At 41.4% G+C, this 22,038-nt stretch overlaps 1 protein-coding gene across 1 annotated transcript in view; it reads left to right on the forward strand.

Moving 5' to 3' along the window:
* Positions 1-22,038, forward strand: part of ADAMTS18 (ADAM metallopeptidase with thrombospondin type 1 motif 18) — a 156,049-nt gene that overhangs the window by 110,288 nt on the left and 23,723 nt on the right. Inside the window, exons 16-18 of the mRNA XM_082862055.1 lie at positions 205-449; positions 17,061-17,202; positions 19,834-19,960. Of these exons, the coding sequence (XP_082718181.1) occupies positions 205-449; positions 17,061-17,202; positions 19,834-19,960 (514 nt within the window). The remainder of the gene's footprint in view (positions 1-204; positions 450-17,060; positions 17,203-19,833; positions 19,961-22,038) is intronic.

Here is a 22,038-nt window from a genome sequence, read left to right on the forward strand (position 1 = left end):
GGGAAAAGGTCACCCATTTTCTCTCTCTGGTGTTCCTACCACTTGGAAAATGAAATAACTGAGTGTTTTCACTTCATAAGAGTAGAAAGGAATGTCAGCTGATGATCGAACTCCCCACTCTGTAAAAATGGCCACTACCTGTCTCTGAGCCCATCTCCAGTGCACGATGTGGATGTCAGAAATACTCTGTTCTTTTCCACTTAGAATATTATGCGGTTGTCACCGTCCCACCGGGCGCCCGCAGCATCGAGGTCCAGGAGCTTCAGATATCCTCCAGTTACCTCGCCGTCCGAAGCCTCAGTCACAAGTATTACCTCACGGGGGGCTGGAGTATCGACTGGCCAGGGGAGTTCGCCTTCGCGGGGACGGTGTTTGAGTACCAGCGCACCTTCAACCACCCAGAACGCCTGTCCGCGCTGGGACCCACCAATGAGACCCTGGTCTTTGAAGTAAGCCCCTTCTCTTTATTCAGTTCTCAGTGCCTCTTGCGGAATTTATAGTGATGACCCCGATTTGAGCTAGCTTAAAAAAAGCCTAGTTCAAATTTGTTTCCTAATAGGCTAAATCTCAATGTGCAAAGGGGAAAAGACAGCAGCTCCATCTGGGGGAAGCGGGCAGGGATCCAATGGGTCCCGGAGAGAATGTGTTGATGTTCACGTGCAGATGCCAACCTTTCACGGGTACACTTGGCTGTTGTGATAGCTGAGGGATATACAAGGAATCGTCTTTACATGATTCCAGTTTGTGTGTGTCTGCTGTTGGGATCATCCATTGTGCCTGTTCATCACATAGATCCGCTGGCCTAGGAGGCAGAGTGATGTAACAGAAAGCACACTTGCTTGATGTCAAGAAAGTTTTAGTCATAGCAAACCACCTTACTTTTGTAAGCTATCATTTCTTTAGAGGTGAGAAAAGAAAAAAAATAAGTGGGTAATGATGAGGATAATAAAAACAGCCACCATGTCTGCAAATGACTCTGTAACGCAATTATCCTGGGTCCATTTTCTTTGGTCCTCGTCACGTCTCTGGGTTTGCTTTTTCCAGTTTGTAAAATGGGGCTTATTGTGCGCTTTCAGAGGCACGTGATTTGCTTGAGGTTGTGTAGAAGTCGTGGCCACCATGTACTGAGGATTCATGTGACCAGGCACTCCTGTTGGTCACGTGGAGTTTCAATTTCTCACTTGCAAAATTGGGATAGAAAACCTACCTCACTGACTTGCCAGAAAAATAAGCAATGAAGTGTGAAGAAATGTTAAAAGATTTGCCTAACTCACATAGCTAGGTAAAAAGCAGAGTTGAGTTGGAGTCCAAATCTTTTCCATCTACAAGTATGATATCTCCTCTCAGTCCAGTCATACTGCTATACTCTTCTGGAATCAAGGAAACATAAGCTTAATTCAACTATTATTATTATTGTTATTATTTAAGGTAGTAGTCTTAAACATTTACTAAGGAAGATGAATTTAAAAAAAGATAGTTTAAAAGTATGACTACATATAACTTTTTTCCCCCTTGAAGGGACCTATTTTATTTTATTTTAATTTTTGCTATGAAATACATTTTTTTTTTTTTTTTTTTGGCTGTGTTGGGTCTTCGTTGCTGCACGCGGGCTATCTCTATTTGCAGCGAGCAGGGGCTACTCTTCATTGTGGTGTGCGGGCTTCTCATTGTGGTGGCTTCTCTTGTTGTGGAGCACAGGCTCTAGGTGTACGGGCTTCAGTAGTTGCAGCACACGGGCTCAGTAGTTGTGGCACGCAGGCCCTAGAGCGCACGGGCTTCCGTAGTTGCGTTGCGCGGGCTCTAGGGTGCGCAGGCTTCAGTAGTTGTGGTGCGTGGGCTCAGTAGTTGTGGTACGTGGGCTCTAGAGCTCAGGCTCAGTAGTTGTGGCGCACGGGCTTAGTTGCTCCACCACATGTGGGATCTTCCCCGACCAGGGATAGGACCCATGTCCCTTGCACTGGCAGCCGGATTCTTAAGCACTGCGTTTTTTATTTTTTTAATTTTTATTTTATAACAGAATATATTTGATTAACAATGTTGTGTTAGTTTCAGGTGTACAGCAGAATGATTCAGTTATACATATACATGTATCTATTCTTTTTCAAATTCTTTTCCCATTTAGGTTAATACAGAGTATTGAGCAGAGTTCCCTGTGCTATACAGTATGTCTTTGTTGGTTATCTATTTTAAATATAACAGTGTGTACATGTCAATCCCAAACTACCAATCTATCTCTTCCCCCTACCCCTCCCCCTGGCAACCGGAAGTTCATTCTCTAAGACTATGAGTCTATATCTGTTTTGTAAATAAGTTTATTTGCATCTTTTTTTTTTTTAGATTCTCCATATAAGTGATATCATATGATATTTGTTTTTGTCTGTCTGGCTTACTTCACTTAGTATGTTAATCTCTAGGTCCATCCATGTTGCTGCAAATGGCATTCTTTTTAATGGCTGAGTAATATTCCGTTGTATATAGACTAAACATAACTTTGGATTCTAAGTCAGATGTTGTACCCATTGTATGGTTAAGAGTACAGACTTGTGATTAGCTATGTAACTTGGACAAGTATCTTCACCTCTGTGTCACTTAATGTCCACATTTGTAAAAATGGGCAAACAATACCAGCTAACTGTCAGTGCTAGCATAAGAAGAATTTAAGATAACTTCAGTGCTTACAGAGTGCTTGGCGCATAACGTTTCTAACTCTTACCATACTTCTGCCTTCTGAGCATATAACAGATATATTTTTTAAAAACCTAAACCTCAGGCCATGATGAGCAAACTGGCAACCACAGACCAAATCCAGCTCCCAGATCTTCATAATTTTTAAAAAATGGATCAGGTTTAATATCAGATGATTTCTTATAAAAATATAGATTTTGACATCTTTCACGAAAAAGGAACTTCTGGTCCCAGTAGATATTTGAGTTTGCAACCCTGGCCCTAGGTCTTGACCGTGAGTTAATTTCCCATTATCTTGTGAACTTGAGATACTAGGTCCTGTCATCTCTGTCTGTGTGATAGAAGGTCCTGCAAAGATTTCACCATTGAGAGTAGCTGTCTGTAGGAAATATTCTTCCAACCCTCTCAGGTCTTTTTTTTTTTTTATATTGGAGTATAGTTGATTTACAATGTTGTGTTAGTTTCAGGTGTACAGCAAAGTGATTCAATTATACATCTACATGTATCTATTCTTTTTCAGATTGTTTACCCATATAGGTTATTACAGAGTATTGAGTAGAGTCCCTTGTGCTATACCATAGGTCCTTGTTGGTTATCTACTTTATATATAGTAGTGTGTGTGTGTGAATGTGTGTGTGTGTGTTAATCCCAAGCTCCTAATTTGTGTATGTGTGTGTTTACATATTTATTTTTTTAACATCTTAATTGGAGTATAATTTCTTTACAATGGTGTGTTAGTTTCTGCTTTATAACACAGTGAATCAGCTATACATATGCATATATCCCCATATCTCCTCCCTCTTGCGTCTCCCTCTCACCCTCCCTATCCCACCCCTCAATTTGGACACAAAGCACTGCCAAGCTCCTGATTTATCCCTGCCTGCCACATTTCCCCTTTGGTAACCGTAAGTTTGTTTTCTAAATCTGCATGATTGTTTTATAAATAAGTTCATTTGTATAATTTTTTAAAAATTAGATTCCCTATATGAGTGATATCATATGGTATTTTTCTTTCTCTGTCTGACTTACTTCACTTAGTGTGATAATCTCTAGGTCCATCCATGTTGCTGCAAATAGCATTATTTCATTCGTTTTTATGGCTGAATAGTATTCCATTGTATATATGTACCACATCTTCTTTATCGATTCCTCTGTTGATGGACATTTAGGTTGCTTCCATGCCTTGGCTGTTGTACATAGTGCTGCAGTGAATGTTGGGGGCCCATGTATCTTTTCGAACCATGGTTTTCTCTGGATAAATGCCCAGGAGTGGGATTGCTGGATCATATGGTAGTTCTATTTTTAGTTTTTTAAGGAACCTCCATACTGTTCTCCATAGTGGCCGTATCAATGTACATTCCCACCAACAGTGCAAGAGGGTTCCCTGTTCTCCACACCCCCTCCAGCATTTATTGTCTGTAGACTTTTTGACGATGGCCATTCTGACCAGTGCGAGCTGATACCTCGTTGTAGTTTTGATTTGCATTTCTCCCATAATTCGTGATGTTGAGCATCTTTTCGGCCATCTGTATGTCTTCTTTGGAGAAATGTCTATTTAGATCATCTGCCCATTTTTTGATTGGGTTGTTTCTTTTATTTCAGAAGATGAGATTAGGAACCCCGAATCAAATTGGACTATTGTTAGGACTATTGTTAGTTTGGAGCTCAACAATGAATCAAGGCCCTAAAATCACCCTGTAATTACGCCTAAGGCATAGGAATTGAACTTTCTGGTTAAAGATTTTGAGACTTTTTATTCAGTCCTAATTTTTTAGGTGCATATGTTTATTTCTTTCTATCAAGCATTTGAGCAGCAAACATCTTTTCCATTTCTTCAGAAAAGGTGTATTTTCTTTAGAGAGGTATATTTAGCTTGCAAGGGATTCGTTTTAGAGCAACATGGTTTCATTAGTTTTGCCACGAGGCCTTTGATCCATCTCTAAGCAGATGTACACAAACCAAGTTCTGTGGCTAGAAAGTTACCAAATTGGAAGGTGGGTGTCTCTCAGGGCTTCTGCCCCGGGCAACCAGAACTACAAGCAGCCATTTTTTGTTGTTGCTGTTTCTCTGTCCAGTTTTCATCATCACAAAGCCATTCGGGTAGGTTTTCACAGTTCTGTTTGTAATTTAAGGTTTGCTGTTAAACATACGTTATCTGCGGGAAAACCACAACAAAGAATGAGACAAGAAGTGATGGAAAGTGCAAAGCAGAATCGCAGAGTTCCTTCTGACTTTCATCTTTAGAACCTGAATGTCCCCTGTCATTGTCTGTGTTGATCAAATTGACCAGATAACGGCCGCGTTGTCACCGAGCGCTATGCCAGCCTGAAGCTGAGAATTTTTATTTGGGCTTTGCTTAATTGAAGCGTAACTCCTTATCTCACTCATCTCCATTATTTAGTGCTGATTAAAAGTAAATCTTTGGACTGTTCACCAGGTCCAAACATTTTCCTGACGATTAGGAGCTATTTTTGAGAAATGCAAGGGTGGCCTCAATTGGTGATGGAGTTCTGCAGAATCGGTCAGGTTCGTCATCGATTTTCTTACAGGGAATTCCCAGGCGGTCCAGTGGTTAGGACTCCTCTTTCTCTCTGCCGAGGGCCTGGGTTCAATCCCTGGTCGGGGAACTAAGATCCCACAAGCCGTGGGGCACGGCCAGAAACCAAACTAAGAAACAAACAAAAACAGCTGGATTGTCCTTGCAGATACAGACACCTCCTCGGGGGGAAAAACACAAACACACAAACAATCAAAATGTAAGGATAAATTATTGGATAGATCTAGTAAAATGATAAAAACATGAAGTCTTCCCCAGGTTCAACTGGATATGTACGGTTTTATAAAATAATTTTCCCTACTATATAAATAGGGTAAAAACTATAATAAGATCTCTGTAAATACAAAATTGTAGTTTCACCACAATGCAGTAAGGTCACATTTGCTGAGCTGTTGTTTTTACAAAGTCTTACTTTATGTATGCATTCTACTTACAGATTCCATGAAAGCTTCAATTGATGTCCTAAGAATGTGACTTGTCTGAAAATATTCCAGAGGGAAACATGTATGATTAATTGGTCATGCCTTGCTTGTATTTTTTAAAGGAGTTATGGTTTCATTCAAAACTTGCAACTATTTTAAAAAATCCAATCCAGTAACCTCGTATTATGTCTATTTTATCTTTTCAAAGAATTTGGGCTAATGACTTTAATATTTAAATTGTACTTTACTGCTCTCAGGAGAACATCATCAAACTTCAGGTCGGTTTTTATCGCATGCTCATGCCTTTCCAAAAATCGAGAGAACACAGTGACTTTAAAAACTGAAAATCACAATAAGCGATAAATTACATTTTCCAAAACTAGGCTATATATCAACATCCAAGTAATCCATGGCCTTCTTCTTTAAAGGAAGTTAAATAAAGTTCATATGCCTTTCCATGCAACTATGAATTGAACTAAAATGAATACTTTTGGAGCCAAAGATATGTTCAGTCCAATACGAAATGTTGAATGTGTTTCACAATCCTGTGGGATGATGAAAGTGGGAACCTACCAAAATGGAAAGTGCTGTTCTAGCCACAGAAAGTATAAGCCTGTGAAAGAAAGCACTTTCTCTCTTGGCCGCTTAAAATGACTGCACGTCCACTGAGCTCGTATTATAGTGTAAAATTCAGCAGAAGGGTGTGTTTGCCAGAACACATGAGGATAGCAGTGTAAGGATAACGTCCCTTTTTATATCTCATTCATTTATTTTAATCAGATCCTCCCAATATCTTAGCTAAGTCTTATCTTCAACTACTTTGGCATGTGTTGATTTAGGTAGCTACCTTCAAAGCAGTATTCCTCTGTTTATTTTCTCTTGACGTCTGATAGAAGAAAACTAAACTTCTGTTGAGTGCCCATTTGGGCCCAGCCCTGTATAGACATTGGAGATGCACCAGTGGTTAAGACATAAATCATGTCACCAAATCATTATAGTCTCAGGTCTTTAGAAAATGTAAAGAGCGAGTTTTGGTAGGTTGATCCCATTCTTTTTGGAAGCAACGTGGGTTTGAACAGGGAACATCTCTATAAATAGTTGGTGATACGGGTCACTCAGATACTACTCTGTCACTTTGCATGAGTCACTTAAACTATCTGAGGCCCAGTCTTCTCATTTGGGAAATGATTTCCCCAGACTAAACTAATATCTTCTACTCTGTCCTGTAACACTGTCTTGAAGCACTTCTAAGCACCTGAAACCCTGTGTTGCCGAAAGATGACTTAACTCCTCTTCGTAGATTCCACAATTGGCACAGTATCTGGAACGTCGTGGTCACTCAAAAACAAAAATTTACTGAATGAATGACATCCAATGATAAAATTCATTCATTCATTTAAAGAGTAGAAGGACTTCCCTGGTGGCACAGTGGATAAGACTCCACGTTCACAATGTAGGGGGCCCAGGTTTGATCCCTGGTCAGGGAACTAGATCCCACATGCATGCCGCAACTAAGAGTTCACATGCCACAACTAAGGAGCCCACAAGCCGCAACTAAGGAGCCTGCCTGCCGCAACTAAGGAGCCCACCTCCTGCAACTGAGACCTGGTACAACCAAAGAAATAAATAAATATTAAAAATAAAATAAATAAATAGTAGAATCTTCTTTCCAAGTTGAAAAATCATACATGGGGACAATAAATCAAGTGCAAGGAGACTTTCTCTGACCAAAGTCAAGAGTAACAGGGCCCAGAGGCCAGCCTCTCCTCCCCATTTCTGTCCCAAACCACAGTCGTAATCTGAAGTTGTCTGAAAGGCTTAGACTTCTGCGGTACACATTTTAAAAACCACTGGATTTCATCATCTCTTAGGACTAGTCCTAGAATTGTACAGTTGAAAGTTAAGTACAGTGAAGGGCATTTAAATATTGAAATTTGATCTCCTCAATTGCATTTGAGGAATCGATCTGCTTTCTGAAAGGCTTGCCTTTCCCAAAGTGAATAATTTACACATAAGAACTTGCTTACCAGTTAGCTCACAGTTGACTTACCTTAATCTGGGAGAACAGCAACTTGCCCTCCCAGGGTGGTGGGTTTAACAGATCTTTTCACTTATTTCTGGGTGTTTTCTAGTGCAAGGCAGGGGTAATGCAGTCCTGGGACAGATTGACTGCTGTCAGTTAACCTCAAGAAATAAGTGCATGGCCTGACACAAAAGTGTCTTCTGCTTCTGGTTATTTTTAATGTCAGAACTTTACAGAATGTCTTCATAGGGAAGCTCAGTTTAAATGGAAAACAGATTTTCACTTTTATCACCAAGTCATGTGCCTGCCTAATTTTCAAATACAGTCTCTGTTACAAACCTTCATTCTTCTCGGAACCCGGATTCTACATGGTCCAACATTAGCAACAGGTGGATGTCAATTTAGAGTGAGCTGGCCCCTTAATTTCCTCAGTGGCCAAGAGGAAATTCCTAAGGGTAATCAAGGATTTATATGATTGTCTGAGGTCTTAAATTTTTAGGCATTATTTAAGTCCATCAATCAACTTTTTATTTTGAAGTACAGACATACATATACATGTAAATGACTTGGAGAAATGGAGCTAATGTTCATGACCCTGTATCATATTTCTGCGTTGCCCAGGGGAAAATGACTCACACACGTGCACACCCCAGCACAGAAAGAAATCGATATTGATTTGGCAACCATATACTTTCTGAGATCACTACAGACACAGTTATTATAAACTAGATAATTTCCACATCTTTCTTTATTTCAGCTTATCCCCTACAACGTGAGTCTGGCACAGAGTCTAAGGAATTTCTCATTGAACTAGTGCACTCATTAGTCATCTGAAAGATTTAAAAGTCAGCTTATATTTCAATAGTCTTCAGGATACTATGCATAGACCTACCGTATTTATTTTACTGGGTTTGGGAACACAAGAAAAACTAAATCTTCTGCACATCACATAGCTAAATTGTGTGTGTGTGTGCGTGTGCGTGTGCGTGTGTATGTGTGTGTCTTGTACAAGGAATTAAAGGTTGAAGTGGTAGAAATGTGAAAACTGAAGTTCAGAGTTGAAATTTACACGTCTTCGTTGAAAAATAATCGCTTAATCTGAAGTAGACGTCTATATGCTGGGCGTTTTGAGTATGGCTGAAAATTTAATGTTTTTCCGTTTTGAGATTGAGCTATAGGTAATGTAAGGTCACTGGTTTTGTCCTTTGTATAAGTGCAGTGCAAAAGGCCCGTTTAAGATATAATTTTAGGGAGCCTTGGCAGTGAGAATGAAAAACACAAAAATTCTCTCTTTTTTTCGTGATTAGTGAAGGTGTCCACTTAGAGATGATACATTCTTTAGAAGTGACTGAAGATCAGCTTTCTTTGCTAGCTGATGCGCTCTCACACTCTCTCTCTCCCCCCACTTCTCCCCACCTCCCCGCCTCCCCTTCCCCCTCTCGTGCCCCTCCCCCCTTTCTTCTTCCTCTCCTTTATTCTCTTTCTCTGTCTCTGTTTCTCTATCTGTCTCTCTCTCACACACAACAGTGAATGAGTCATATTCTCCATCAAACTGTCATGCAATTGGAGGGTAGGTGAGGAAATTCATCATGAGTGTTTCATTTATAAAGTAACTTCATCTCTGTCTGATAAACAGTGAGTCAGGACGACATGATAACACAGGTTGCTAGTCTAGGACTGAAATATGATCCCCTGTGTTTTTACAGCATTCCTTTTTTTTAAAAAAAAAGTCTTAAAAATGAAAGCTCTCCTTTATGTTAAGGAATTTTTTTCTCTCTCTGTTAAGAGGCCAAAGGGGGTGTTTAACTCTTTGAAAACCCTTTCCCCATGAATCGTGTACCAAGAGAGAATCCTGCAGCTGACAAATACAGCAGCCTTTGTAATGACAGTAAGTGAGAAATAGGTTAACCACAGGCCAGTTTCAAGGCAGAAAAAGACATCTAAAGAAAATTACTATAATAAACAACTTCCTCCGCTCTTTGGCAAAAGGAGATGATGGGGTGGCGGGGGACCAGGTAGACAGGCACATTGATCACTGAGTTGACAGTGTGCAAGCATCACTGACAGAGACTCACCCTCTCAGCCAGCTCCTTCCTTGTGACCCTGCTGTCTGCATCCCCCGCCCCCCCACAAGGGGAAGGGGCTGAAATGAGTAAAGATGTGCCTCACGATAAAATCAGTGTAAGGGAAAGTAGATTATCCAAGGAGCAGGGATGGGGTGAAGACACAAAACACAAAAGAGGCAAAGAAGTAATGGAGAATAAATTCAGAACAGATGATAGGAAACTCCAGACTCCAGAGGACGATTCAGATGTGCTTTCATGATGCCACATCATTTGTCTAGAGATTGCCATTTGCTATTTGAAGTGCAGGCCCCCAGTTAATTCATGGCAAATACTTCTGTGACAGGTCGGAGAACACTATTTCTCTTCACCAAACTCTGAGGAATGTTGATGAGTTGAATTAGAACTGTAGTCGGGGTTCAATGTGTCAGCCCACACCTTTGAAGCTGCCTCACAGATGTACTTCCAAGGCCCCGATCGGGGTCTTTGTGGTGCTGTGTCTTGTCAAATCCAACTCACTCACACCTAATAGCAGTGGTGATACCTGGTCATGTTTTTCAGGTTTTGAAGCAAACAAGAAGGCAAAGACAACTGGCTGATTTTTCACATCACGAGGCTTCCAAAAAATCACAGGATTATACAAAAACAGGAATTCACACTACAAAACTATCCCTTCCCTGACTTAGCCAACGCGTAATGTACGGCGCAATTCATCATTTCTCGGAAGGGGTCAGTCTATAAAGTAGGTTGTATTTCAGCGGTTAAAACAATGGTGAAATCCAACAGATCTATAAATGCAGGGGAAAATGGATTGAGGAGATTAAAAATCATGTATCCTTAAGTCAGATATTAGCGTGTTCAAGAAACAACATTTTCAGGTTGGAACCCGATAGCACAACATAAATGTTATAGCATGCGCTTGGATCCCAGTGACAACGTCTTTTCAACAGTTCATCCAGTTTTTAGAACTTTAAATTAGAATCCTAGATGTGACATTTCAGAGCTGGAGATGCAGTGTCCCAAGAGTTAAGATGTCCAGTTTGGGAGTCGGACAATATCAGAGACTTGCGTTCTCAGTGTTGCTACTGACTAGCTACGGGACCTTGTGTATTGGTGCATTCATCTACAGTACTAAGATATTAACAGCACTGTGCCTTCCTCATAGTATTGTCATCAGCTTTATTATTTTTTTTAATATTTATTTATTTGGTTGCCTCAGGTCTTCGTTGCGGCAGGCGGGCTCCTTAGTTGCGGCTCGCCGGCTCCTTAGTTGCGGCATGCATGTGGGCTCTAGTTCCTGGACCAGGGATCAAACCCAGGCCCCCTGCTTTGGCAGTGCAGAGTCTTATCCACTGCGCCACCAGGGGAGTCCCGAGTGTTGTTATCAGCTTTAAATGAGATAATGCTTGTACAGTGCTTTGCCTGGCATAACACTAAGTATTGCTGCTGTTATTTTTTTAAAGCGATCAAGTACATTACTGAAGACAAGAAATAAGCTTCCAAGCATGCACTAAATAAAAAGTCGGTCTTCAGAACCTATGCATAACTCTTTAGTTTCCATGGGAGAATTAGGACAACTTCCTTAAAAGGAAAAAGGGGCCTTAAGTAATGAAACAAAAAAGAAGCTGATTGAAGGCATTTATAGCTTGCACATTAAAAATTAAAAGTGGGAGTGACAGAAAGCAAGCTGTTTACCCAAGATTACTCAATGTGTCCTTTGTTTTAACTTCGTGTGCCCCAAGCAGAGCCTGCATCCCCCTTCCTTCAGAGGGCAGTTGGTAGAGTCCAGCCCCGTCTGTGGTTTTCCAACTTAAGAAGCTGTAAATTTTATAGCTCCGCACCCTGCGGTCAGAGCTGCCGAGTGCTGTGTCTGAAGTCAGGTGGTTGGTGTGTTAAAGGTAGACACTGAACAGTTCTACTGAGGACCTGGAAGCATTTAAGGAGGTTGCTTGCCAACTGTAAGTTAGAGACCCAGTGCCAGTTGGCTGGAAAATCCTCTGGACTGAGTCCAGTTAAGTAGACTGAACTGCTGGCAGTCTTTCCAAACTTGTGCATTTCACAGCTGGGCTATACAGTCCGACGCGCAGCATGGGGCGTTATTGTGATGTTGTGCTATGATGGGGGGTGGGGGAGGGTTGTGGCATCCACGTGACCTGGAGGGCCTTTGTGTTCTCCACTAGTGCTGAAAAAAGTTATCGACTGCGCTTGACAGGGTCACTGAAAATATCTCTAAATAGATGTGAGTGATGGGAATTAGCATTTTCAAATGACGTATTGTTTCAGATGTGTTCGCTCCTCAGCATCTGCAGAGGCAGTTAGAATCTCAGCTACGCGGTTATCACACATCGTCCCACGGTCCTGCTTCCGAGCGTCGGGTGGGTCGCACTGTCTGTGGTCAAGGTGATGGTGGTCATGGTCACACTGAGGTACTTAGGTATAGCCGAGCCTGCCAGATTAGTGGGTGTCATCTCCACTGAGAGGAGTGGGCAAAGTCATTGTTAGACCGCAGGACCATTTAGAATTTGGAACATTTCAAATTGTGTCTTAAAACCGATGCAGGTGAGAAAACCTCAGCCTTAAGGTCGGGCAGAGGTGGCTTCATGGACGTGGAACCCGCAGAGTCACAGGGGACCTCGGACCCAGAAGTGCCTTATGTTTGGTTTACTGTTCTGTTGTCACCAGCTTGAAATCCTTAATCATTTTTTTAAACGAGGGGCCTTGCATTTCCATTTTCGTCTGGGCCCCGCAAATTATGTAGCCACTCCTGAGGGTGGGATTGACTTTTTTTTTTTTTTTTTTTGAACAAAGTCCAGTCTTTCTTCAGAATGGGGTAAAGAAGGGACTTAGAGATTCTTTCAGCCAGACGATCAGTCTGTTTCCAAAGGATTGGCTATTGCAAGCATCAAACAGTAAAAGATAAGACAACTGCTGTGTATTCCATTCTCGGTTACTTTGTTCCTCATACAGGATTAGAAAAAGGGCAGAGAATGCCTAAATTATCATAGAGAAGCAAATAATGTGATTGGCAAATACTCATCTTTTATATGTTTGGTCTTGGTGTCCATTTGTTTAAGTAATTACTCTCTTTAAGAAGGTTTTGTGAGCTGATGTTAAAGTAAATTCTAAAGTGAGCTTTCTGCTGGTTTATACAAATACTGTCCTTCAGCCTACGTGATTACACAGAGAACTCCCCTGTGACCTTACAGATACACAGACATTATAGTGAAGCCGTGAGTCATCTGATTTTTTTTAAAGTTGAGAGTCTTATTCATTTGTGCATTCAATGAATGCATTAATATGTCCAACAAAAAAATATAAACAATATGTCCTGTAGGCCATTGGCTATAGAACTATACTAGTAATATGACAGTAACCAGCTACGACATATGTTATGAGTTAGTCATTTAAAGTTGCATAATTTTGTGCACATTTACAGTAAATCGTGGGAGTTATTTCTCTTCTTGACGTGGCTGCATAAGTAAGCTTCTTTTATTACCTTGATAGTATGAAATGGAGTAGTTGCCTTCTTGCTATTAACTACTTTTAGCGCAGACGTTTTACTTTTCAGAGGATCTTTACATATTTTTGCTTCACCTAAGGGAAGGAAGGTGGGAAACTCAATATGAAAGTTTGTCCTTGGGCTTCCCTGGTGGCGCAGTGGTTGAGAGTCCGCCTGCCGATGCAGCGGACGCGGGTTCGTGCCCCGGTCCGGGAGGATCCCACGTACCGCGGAGCGGCTGGGCCCGTGAGTCATGGCCGCTGAGCCTGCGCGTCCGGAGCCTGTGCTCCGTAACGGGAGAGGCCGCAACAGTGAGAGGCCCGTGTACCGCAAAAAAAAAAAAAAAAAAAAAAAGTTTGTCCTTTTGGGGGGAATAGAAATCCTCAAAGAAAAGAAACTCTATTGTTCTTTTGTGGCTTCTTGGCAGGAATCATCACCAAAATACTTCATTAAGTAAGTAACAGCTACACAGTTTCCTTAGGCAGTCACGTGATCCCCTTCCCCCAGGTTCACAGGAACATTTGATTTCCCTTGGCAGCTTATACCACACTTCGTTTTTAACCTCTGAAGTAACCGTATTATTTTTAAGCGTGGATGTGTCCATCTCCTCCGCTAGAGAATACGGCTTCTTCTCATCCCTAGAGAGCCATGATCATGGAAATCCAAAGAGATGATGGCGGCTTAGACCAAGGAAGCAGCAGTAGCAATAGATAAAGTGAGACGTGGTCAGATTTGAGTAATATTGGAAGTAAAGATAACACCATTTCTTGGTCGATTAGGCGTGGGGTGTGAGGAAGAGAGAGGAGATCAACTTTCTATGTTAGCCTGAACAACTAGGAGGATTGGGTTGCCATTTTGTGAGACTGGGAAGAACAGCCTTTCAGAGAACAGGGTGGAAAATCCCGAGTTCGTTGTTAGACTTCGTTATACCTTTTAAACGTTCAAGTAGAGATGCTCAGTAGACAGTTAACTCTTCGAATGTGGAGGTCCAAGGATGGGCTTCATTTATAGCTGTCCCATATGGTAGCCACTACTCACACGTGGTTCTTTTAAGTTTAGATTTAGATGAAATTAAACGTAACGTTTTATCCTTCAGTCACAATGTATACTACGGCTCAAGAGCCACATGTGGCTTGTGGCTGCCATATGGACCAACACAGGTTTATAGTGTAATACTTGTCATCATTGCAGAAAGTGCTACTGGAAAGCGCTGCTGTAGAGTTACGAATTTGGGAATGGTCAACCTGTAGATTGCACTTAAACTACAGGACTGGATGAGATCACCTGAGGGGTGAGGATAGAAAAACAAGAGGTCGAGAGGTTGGAAGTCAATCTGACATTGAATCATTAGGAAATAAGGATTCAGCAAAAGAAACTAGGAATGAAGGTCGGTCGGTCACTAAGGGAGGAGAAGAACTGAAATGATGGGTTTCTAATAGTGAGAACAGGAGGAAGTGATCAGCTGTGTCCAGTGCTTGATGATTGGTTGAGTAAGACAAAGCCGTTGACTGTTGGAAATGACAAGGTGCCCTTGAAAGAGAGGTTTCAGTGATGTGGTGGGGAGGGATGCCTGAGAAGGAGGGACCACGGGAGAATGAGGGATACGCGGAGATCCAAAGTCAAGGCGACTCTTAGAGGGATTTTTGCTACAAAGGGAAACAGTGAATGTGAGCTGGAAGTGTACGTAGAGATGAGATCATTTTTTTCGTCTTGAGATGAGGGATATAATAGCATGTTCATGTGCTTATCGAATGATCCAATAGACAGGGACATTTCAGTAAGGTTCAAGAGAGAGGGGACGACACTAGCAGCGATGCCCTTAAGTAGGTGAGGGAAGATGGGATCCAGGGCAATAGTGGACAACCCGGCTGAGCATCCTGGGTAACAGAAGGAGAGGAGGAATGTGTGGGTCCAGACGCAGAAACACAGTTGACGGGAGAGATTGCCTACGTTCTCTACACCTGAAAGTAACACAACATTGTAAATCAACTATACTCCAAGAAAAAAAAGAAAAGAGAGGATCAGGAAGGGAGGCAAATAATGTGATAATGTGTTTGCCTAAACCAAAAACAAGGTGATATCCAGACACAGAAAACAAACTTACGGTTACCAAAGGGGAAAGGGTCGGGGGGAGGTATAAATCAGGAGCTTGGGATGAACAGATACACACTACTATATATAAAATAGATGAACAACAAGGCCCTACTGTATAGTACAGGGGACTCTATTCGATATCTTTTTTTTTTTTTTTTCTTTTTTTTGCGGTACGCGGGCCTCTCACCGCTGTGGCCTCTCCCGCTGCGGAGCACAGGCTCCGGACGCGCAGGCTCAGTGGCCACGGCTCACGAACCCAGCCGCTCCGCGGCACGTGGGATCTTCCCGGACTGGGGCACGAACCCGTGTCCCCTGCATCGGCAGGCGGACTCCCAACCACTGCGCCACCAGGAAAGCCCTATTCAATATCTTGTAATAACCTATGATGGAAAAGAATTTGAAAAAGAATATATATACATACACACATATGTGTGCACACACACACACATAGATACACACACACCTATAACAGAATCACTTTGCTACACCTGAAAGTAACACAACATTGTAAATCAACTATACTCCAAGGAAAAAAAAAAAAAGTGATATCTTACAGTCTTTAGGCACATTTTGTTGGAGGGCCGAAATTCTATTTTAATTTCATTCACCAGTCACCTGTGTGATCTTGCACAAGTTCATTCTTCTCAGGTTTTTTTTTTTTTTCCGATGAAAAAATGGACACCTACATTATAGAGTTGTTAGAAGACTCTTGAAATAATGCATAGAAAAAGCCCGGCAGCGTGTCTGACACCTGGGAAGTGCCTGATAGTGTCAGATTTATCCCAAGTCCTTGCCCTTTTGAGGTCAGATCCGTTCCAGTATATATATTACCAACCACGACGTCTGATCGTATTTCTTTTTATCTTATCTGCTCATCCTGGTACACAGTTAACAGACACCTACTCTTTGGGCAGATTCTCTTTGGAAATCCTATTGGGAATCTGCCTGGATTCTGAGGTTGATGATAGGGATTCTAAGTGGGGTGTTCTAAGGTTTTCTGAGTGCTTCCCTTGTGTCTAGCATCTACTGGCATCCAGGAGAGGGATTATAAGTTGTGGGCCAGGATAAATCATAAAAGTCTATATACGCTGATTCAATTTCAGCCGTTATCTCTGGAGCACCACCATGACTAGAATCTCTCTACGAGAGTTGTTGAACTGTCTGGTGTCATACCTAAAATAATAGAACAAAGATATATGGGCCAAAGGTTTGAGACCCTAGGGGGGGAAAAGACATTTCAACATCCCAAACCTGGGAGGTTCCACATATATCTACCCAGTATTCAATATGAGAATGATTTCTGCTGAGAGAGTTATGCCTATGTTGAGAGTTAGCATATTTTAGTATCATGCTAGGCTTTCAAGTTTCAAGTGAAGGTTGAGACCTCATAGTATAACCTCTCCTTCAACATAAGGTAAAAATCTATTTTCTTGCCTTATTCATTGGATATGCCTAGAACTGAGGGTTGTGGGCTTATAGCAAATGTCCTGTTTCCCTATTGTCTTTCTAAATCACAGTTCTGATGCTCTAGAGGTACACATTTTAAAGTGTCATGGGCAAACTTTAAATCAACATAAAACCTACTTGGGAACAATGATGTGAACCGGCTTTGAGGTCAAAATGGCATGCAAATATCTCTAAAATGTTCAGTGAGATTTCTGGAATTCCAGGGTCTGACCTGTATCTTGATCTCTGATTTGTATCTTACACTGTCCAGATTCTGATGCAAGGCAAAAATCCGGGGATATCTTGGAAGTATGCACTTCCCCAGGTCGTGAATGGAACTCAGCCAGCCTCAGAAAGACACAGCCACACCTGGAGCACAGTGCAGTCAGATTGCTCCTTCTCCTGTGGTGGAGGTAGTTGATTTCCTCACCGTCTTCCACGTCTCTCCTCAAACAGGGTCTTTCACTGGTTTGCAGGGTAGAAATAGAGACATAGTTGTAGAGCACAAACATGGACACCACGCGGGGAATAGTGGCGGGCAGGGGTGGTGGTGGGATGAATTGGGAGATTGGGATTGACATATATACACTATTATGTATAAAATAGATAACTAATAAGAACCTGCTGTATAAAAAAATTAAATTCAAAAAAACATTACAGCAACAGAAAAAAAAATGAAATTATGTTCTTCTACTTCAAAGTCATCCATGGTTCCTCTTTGCACTTGGATGAAACCCACGCTCCTCGTTGTGGCCCACTGGACCCCGCGTGGTCTGGCCCCCGCCTCAGTTTCCTTTTGTAGAACCCCCCCCTCACCTGCCCTGTTTTTTTTAAAAAAAAAAAAAAAAAAAAAAACAGCTTCTTTCACTCCAGATGTCTTTCCATTGTATGGTTTAAATAAGCAACAAAAGAACTATCTCTATGGGAACTGTCACTGTAAGAAAAAAAAAAAAAAAAGCAAATATTATTTGTACTCTTCGGGGATGTTCCTAGGTAGAAAGGAACCCACTCACACAAATAAGTCAGCCACAACCAGGACTCAGAAGTTACGCATCTGAAACTTACAAGGGGGGGGGGATAGAAAATATGTGTCCATTTCTTACAAGGATTGAGCCATTGATGGAGTTTTCAGCTCACAGCTTCGTGTCTTTCTGTCCTGACTTTTCTGTTGTTGGCAGCCTCCCAGTGGGACTTAGAGAAGGTAGGGGCAAGACAGTGAAAACACACGCAAGGCAGACTTAAGACAGCGATCTGACGCGTGGAAGCAGTGGCATTCCAGCCCCGCAGGGAAATGGATTAAATCCGAGAAATAGCCCTTGTAAGGAAGGGAGAAACCACAGCCATCCTCTCAGTGCGTAGACGGGAGGCATTTTATTTAGGTCCCAAAATATCACATATTGGTTGGTAAGTCAATCTTTGTCACACTTGCCCTTTGGGAAGAAGAGTGAGTCCATAAATGAGTCCATGAAACCAAAGCATGAAGGTTGGTCCCTCATTTCCTCATGCTCAGAGCACCTGGTGACAGTGGGTCTCCCTACTGTGTCCATCCCACTGAGCAAAATGGGGCATCTTGGGACCAGAGACAGAGCCGAAATACAGAAAGTGAAGAAATTCTGTCTTCAGCTGCCCATGCTAGTTAACAAAATATGAAGAAATACTTCTTTTTTAAAATACATATGAAATAATTAAAAGGGAATATATTTTTTATTAATACACATTTTAAAAGCAATATGCTATAAAGAAGAAAATAATCTCCCATAATCTTTTAATCAGCAGTAGCCAGTGTTAATACTTTGGTCTATATCGTGTTCTTTTTCTTAAGCAAACATAAAAACACGTGTTTCACATACTCAGACACATGCCACACATGTATCATTTTATGTTCTTCTTTTTCTTTTTTTAACAGAACAGAAACCATAATCTTTATGCTGTTTTTCACGTAGTCTTCGAGCATGAGCAGTTGTTCATGTATCAAATGCTCTTTGAGATCATTCGCGATAACTTCCTGGTATTCCAGAGAGAGCACAGGTTCCGTGGGAAAGAGAGAGAGTCAATCCATTTTCCATTTACAGGGAATAAATACAACCAAGGGGAGGATGCTGGACAAGTGCATTATGGGATTCTCCTTTGCCTTGAGTTAGCAACACCTTCGTGTGACTCACAGACCATAGCATGTCGGAAGTCTAAGAGAAGACAAGTCCAAATGAATACGTTCTCCAGAAGCAAACTCTTGACTTTAGGGAGTCCCAATATTTTGATCAGTTCCTCCTGAAAGCAGACCCCCTTCAACCTAATCATTCTAGCGGGAGTGACTTTTCACTGTTGCTCAGATTCCATTTTAAGGAAAAGTCCATGTGAATAAAGACAATTGAAAGAGGGGGCAGCGTTCCTATGTGGGGAGCTGACAAATACAGTTAATCACACACAAAATAAAGTGTATCTTGATGAGAGGTCCTGAAATGAATATCGAAAACAAGGCAGTGGGGTGAACAGACAGAAACAAAAAACCACAGTCCTTGCGGACAAGTATGAACACATAGTCAGTGAGTTCAACTTTTTGTTTATATGTGCACATACTCTCAGGCAAGTGTAGAAGATGCTTCATGAAAAAGCAAAATCTTAGAGTTTCCACACATAATTCCCCCAAGATTTTTCTTTGCAGAACATTTTCCATTAGATATGTGCAGTGTGAGTTAAAGCTTCTGGGATACTTCCCTCAAACATATTGCCCCGTTTTCAAAATTGTTTTCAATTTCAAAATATTGCTCTGTCTTTATATCGTTCTAGAATCCATGGCAGTCCTGAAAACTAAGACGCTACATGTTAAAAAGTATTAAAATATGAAAACTGTTAGGGGGGCGTGGCAAGAGGGTGGAATTCACATGAGTTGTAGATTTTATCAGAAGGAAGTGTTTTCGTACAATATTTAGGTTCTGTATCTTCAGTAAATTATCAGAACCCTGGTAAACCCGAAGCTACACTTGGAAACTAAGTGGAATTGGTTACCTGCAATTTTCACTTTGTAACTTCTCATGTCTTATTAGGTTACATAAGTGTCAAGGCCATTTGCTTACGGGATCAAAACACTCAAGTCAATTCCTCATTCTGCAATGCGAGAGCCAAGCCAGCAACTGAACCCAAAATGTGCAATGCCTTCTCCTGCCCTGCCTAGTAAGTCATCTGGAAATGTCTTTCTGGTTGCATCTGTACTTGTGTGCCTTTATTGTTGCCAGGAGATGGTTGAAGCCACTGTCGATGCCTCTGATCCAAAGCGATTCAAAAAAAAAAAAAAAAGTGATTCAAAGATAGACAGAATACCCCCCGCCCCACCCCACCCCCCAAAAAAGGCAATATAAGAAAGGAGACGAGAGTTGCGGTTAAAATATATAACTTGAAAAACACAAATTTGCTTCAGACACTCAGACTCTGGCTATGCCAACATAAGCTTGGGGTAAAAAAAAAAGGCATAAAGGCATCTTTTTTCAACCTTTTCATAGAGACCCCTCTTCTCTGAACTAAAACAGATATTTAAGTAACACAGAATCGTATGTTAGTTAAATTTCTATGTGGTTGTATGCTTAACGTTTATCGAGTCATCCAAGAATTTAAAAATCATATTACTCTGCAACCCATGAAAGCCCAAATGCAAATTACACAGTAGCAAGACACAAAGTTAAAAGGAAGGGTGTAGAGCCCAAGTGGTAACCCCATTTTTGATGAAGAGACACGGTGGGGAGCTCAGTGGGTTTGCCTTTGGATTGATTTTAGCCACACTACTATTTGAACGCTAATTTTAACTAATGTTCCCAGCCAAATGGAGTCTCTTCTTGTTTGATTTATCTTCTGCCAAATGTATTTATATAGAGTTGACAGGGTTTCTTCTACAGCACTGTTGTGTTCCCTGCTGTTTCCGATCATCTTAATAAGTAGTGTTTGCTTTGTGGTGATGCGATTATATTGCACAGTCTTTTTATATACATACATATTTTTTTCCTTGTAAATAGTGTATTTGTCATAATCGTTTGGGGCTTCAGCTCCCCACCAATCCCCTAGGCCCAATTGTCAACTCCATTTTTCCCTTAGAGTTTGGAACCAGCTGTAGCCTGAACACAAAAAGGAGAAAGACGTGTGGGGGGCTTCCATGGAATTTTCTCTCTTGCTAAGAAATGTCTGGCTCTAAAAATATCCCGTGGCTCTAAGATGTGATAACCAGACAGTGTTATTGATCCTTGTGGAATAATCTCTCCCTTAGATGGGGGTGTGTGTGCGCGCATGTGTGTGTACGTTTAGGTACGTGTAGGGATTGTCAGTACACTTGAATGGCAAGCTAATGTTTTCTTATTTTACGCCTCCTTTCCATCATTGTTTATCTCCACCAAGAAAGGAAAGGAACCCCATTCGTATGTACATCCATGAAAAGGGAGAGAGAGCATTGGTCATGCTTAACTCCCAGAACTTTCCTGATAGCTCCACGTAGAAATGATATTCTGTGCAGTAACAAGTTTGCTGGCTCTTTAAAAGCAGAACAGCCCCTGCAGTGACTCTGCAGAGTTGGAGTGAAATGGGCGGTGTCTTTTGCTTCTTTTCCCTTTTATGCCACCCTATTTTTTTTTTTTTTTTGGCCTCGCAGTGAGAGGCATGCAGGATCTTAGTTCCCTGACCGGGGATCAAACCTGCGAAGTCCTAACAACTGGACTTCCAGGGAATTCCCTGCAACCCTATTATTTATCTCAGTATTTCCTGTTGAATAATGGGACCTTTTAGGGACTATTCTTCCACAGAGATATACTAGAAGTAAGGGCTTAGACTATTAGAGCTCTAAGGACAAAGGAGTTCATCTGATCTAACTCCATTATTTTCCCCTGTAATGACCATGTTATATGTCCTACGGTACGCCAGGCCCTCAGCTGAGAACTGGAAAATGGAGATGAATAGCTTGTATTTCCTGCCATCAATGAACCCACCATCGAATGGAAGAGGTGGATGTGTAAACAGATAATTGAGATGCAGTGAGATACGTGCTATAAAAATGATAAATATAAAAAAGCAGTAAGGGGACTTCCCTGGTGGTCCAGCAGTTAGGACTCTGCACAAGGCCCAAGACACGGCCAAAAAAAAAGGCAATAAGGGAGAAAATGGAAAGTGGAGGAATCAGGTCTGTGAGGTCGGGGTTGATTAAAACTAATAATTTCATGATAATATATATCTTTTCTTTGCATGTTACTGTAAGAGAAAATGATTATACAAAT

Source organism: Leucopleurus acutus (genome assembly GCF_964270905.1).
Source record: "Leucopleurus acutus genome assembly, chromosome: 20".
NCBI lineage: Eukaryota > Metazoa > Chordata > Mammalia > Artiodactyla > Delphinidae > Leucopleurus > Leucopleurus acutus.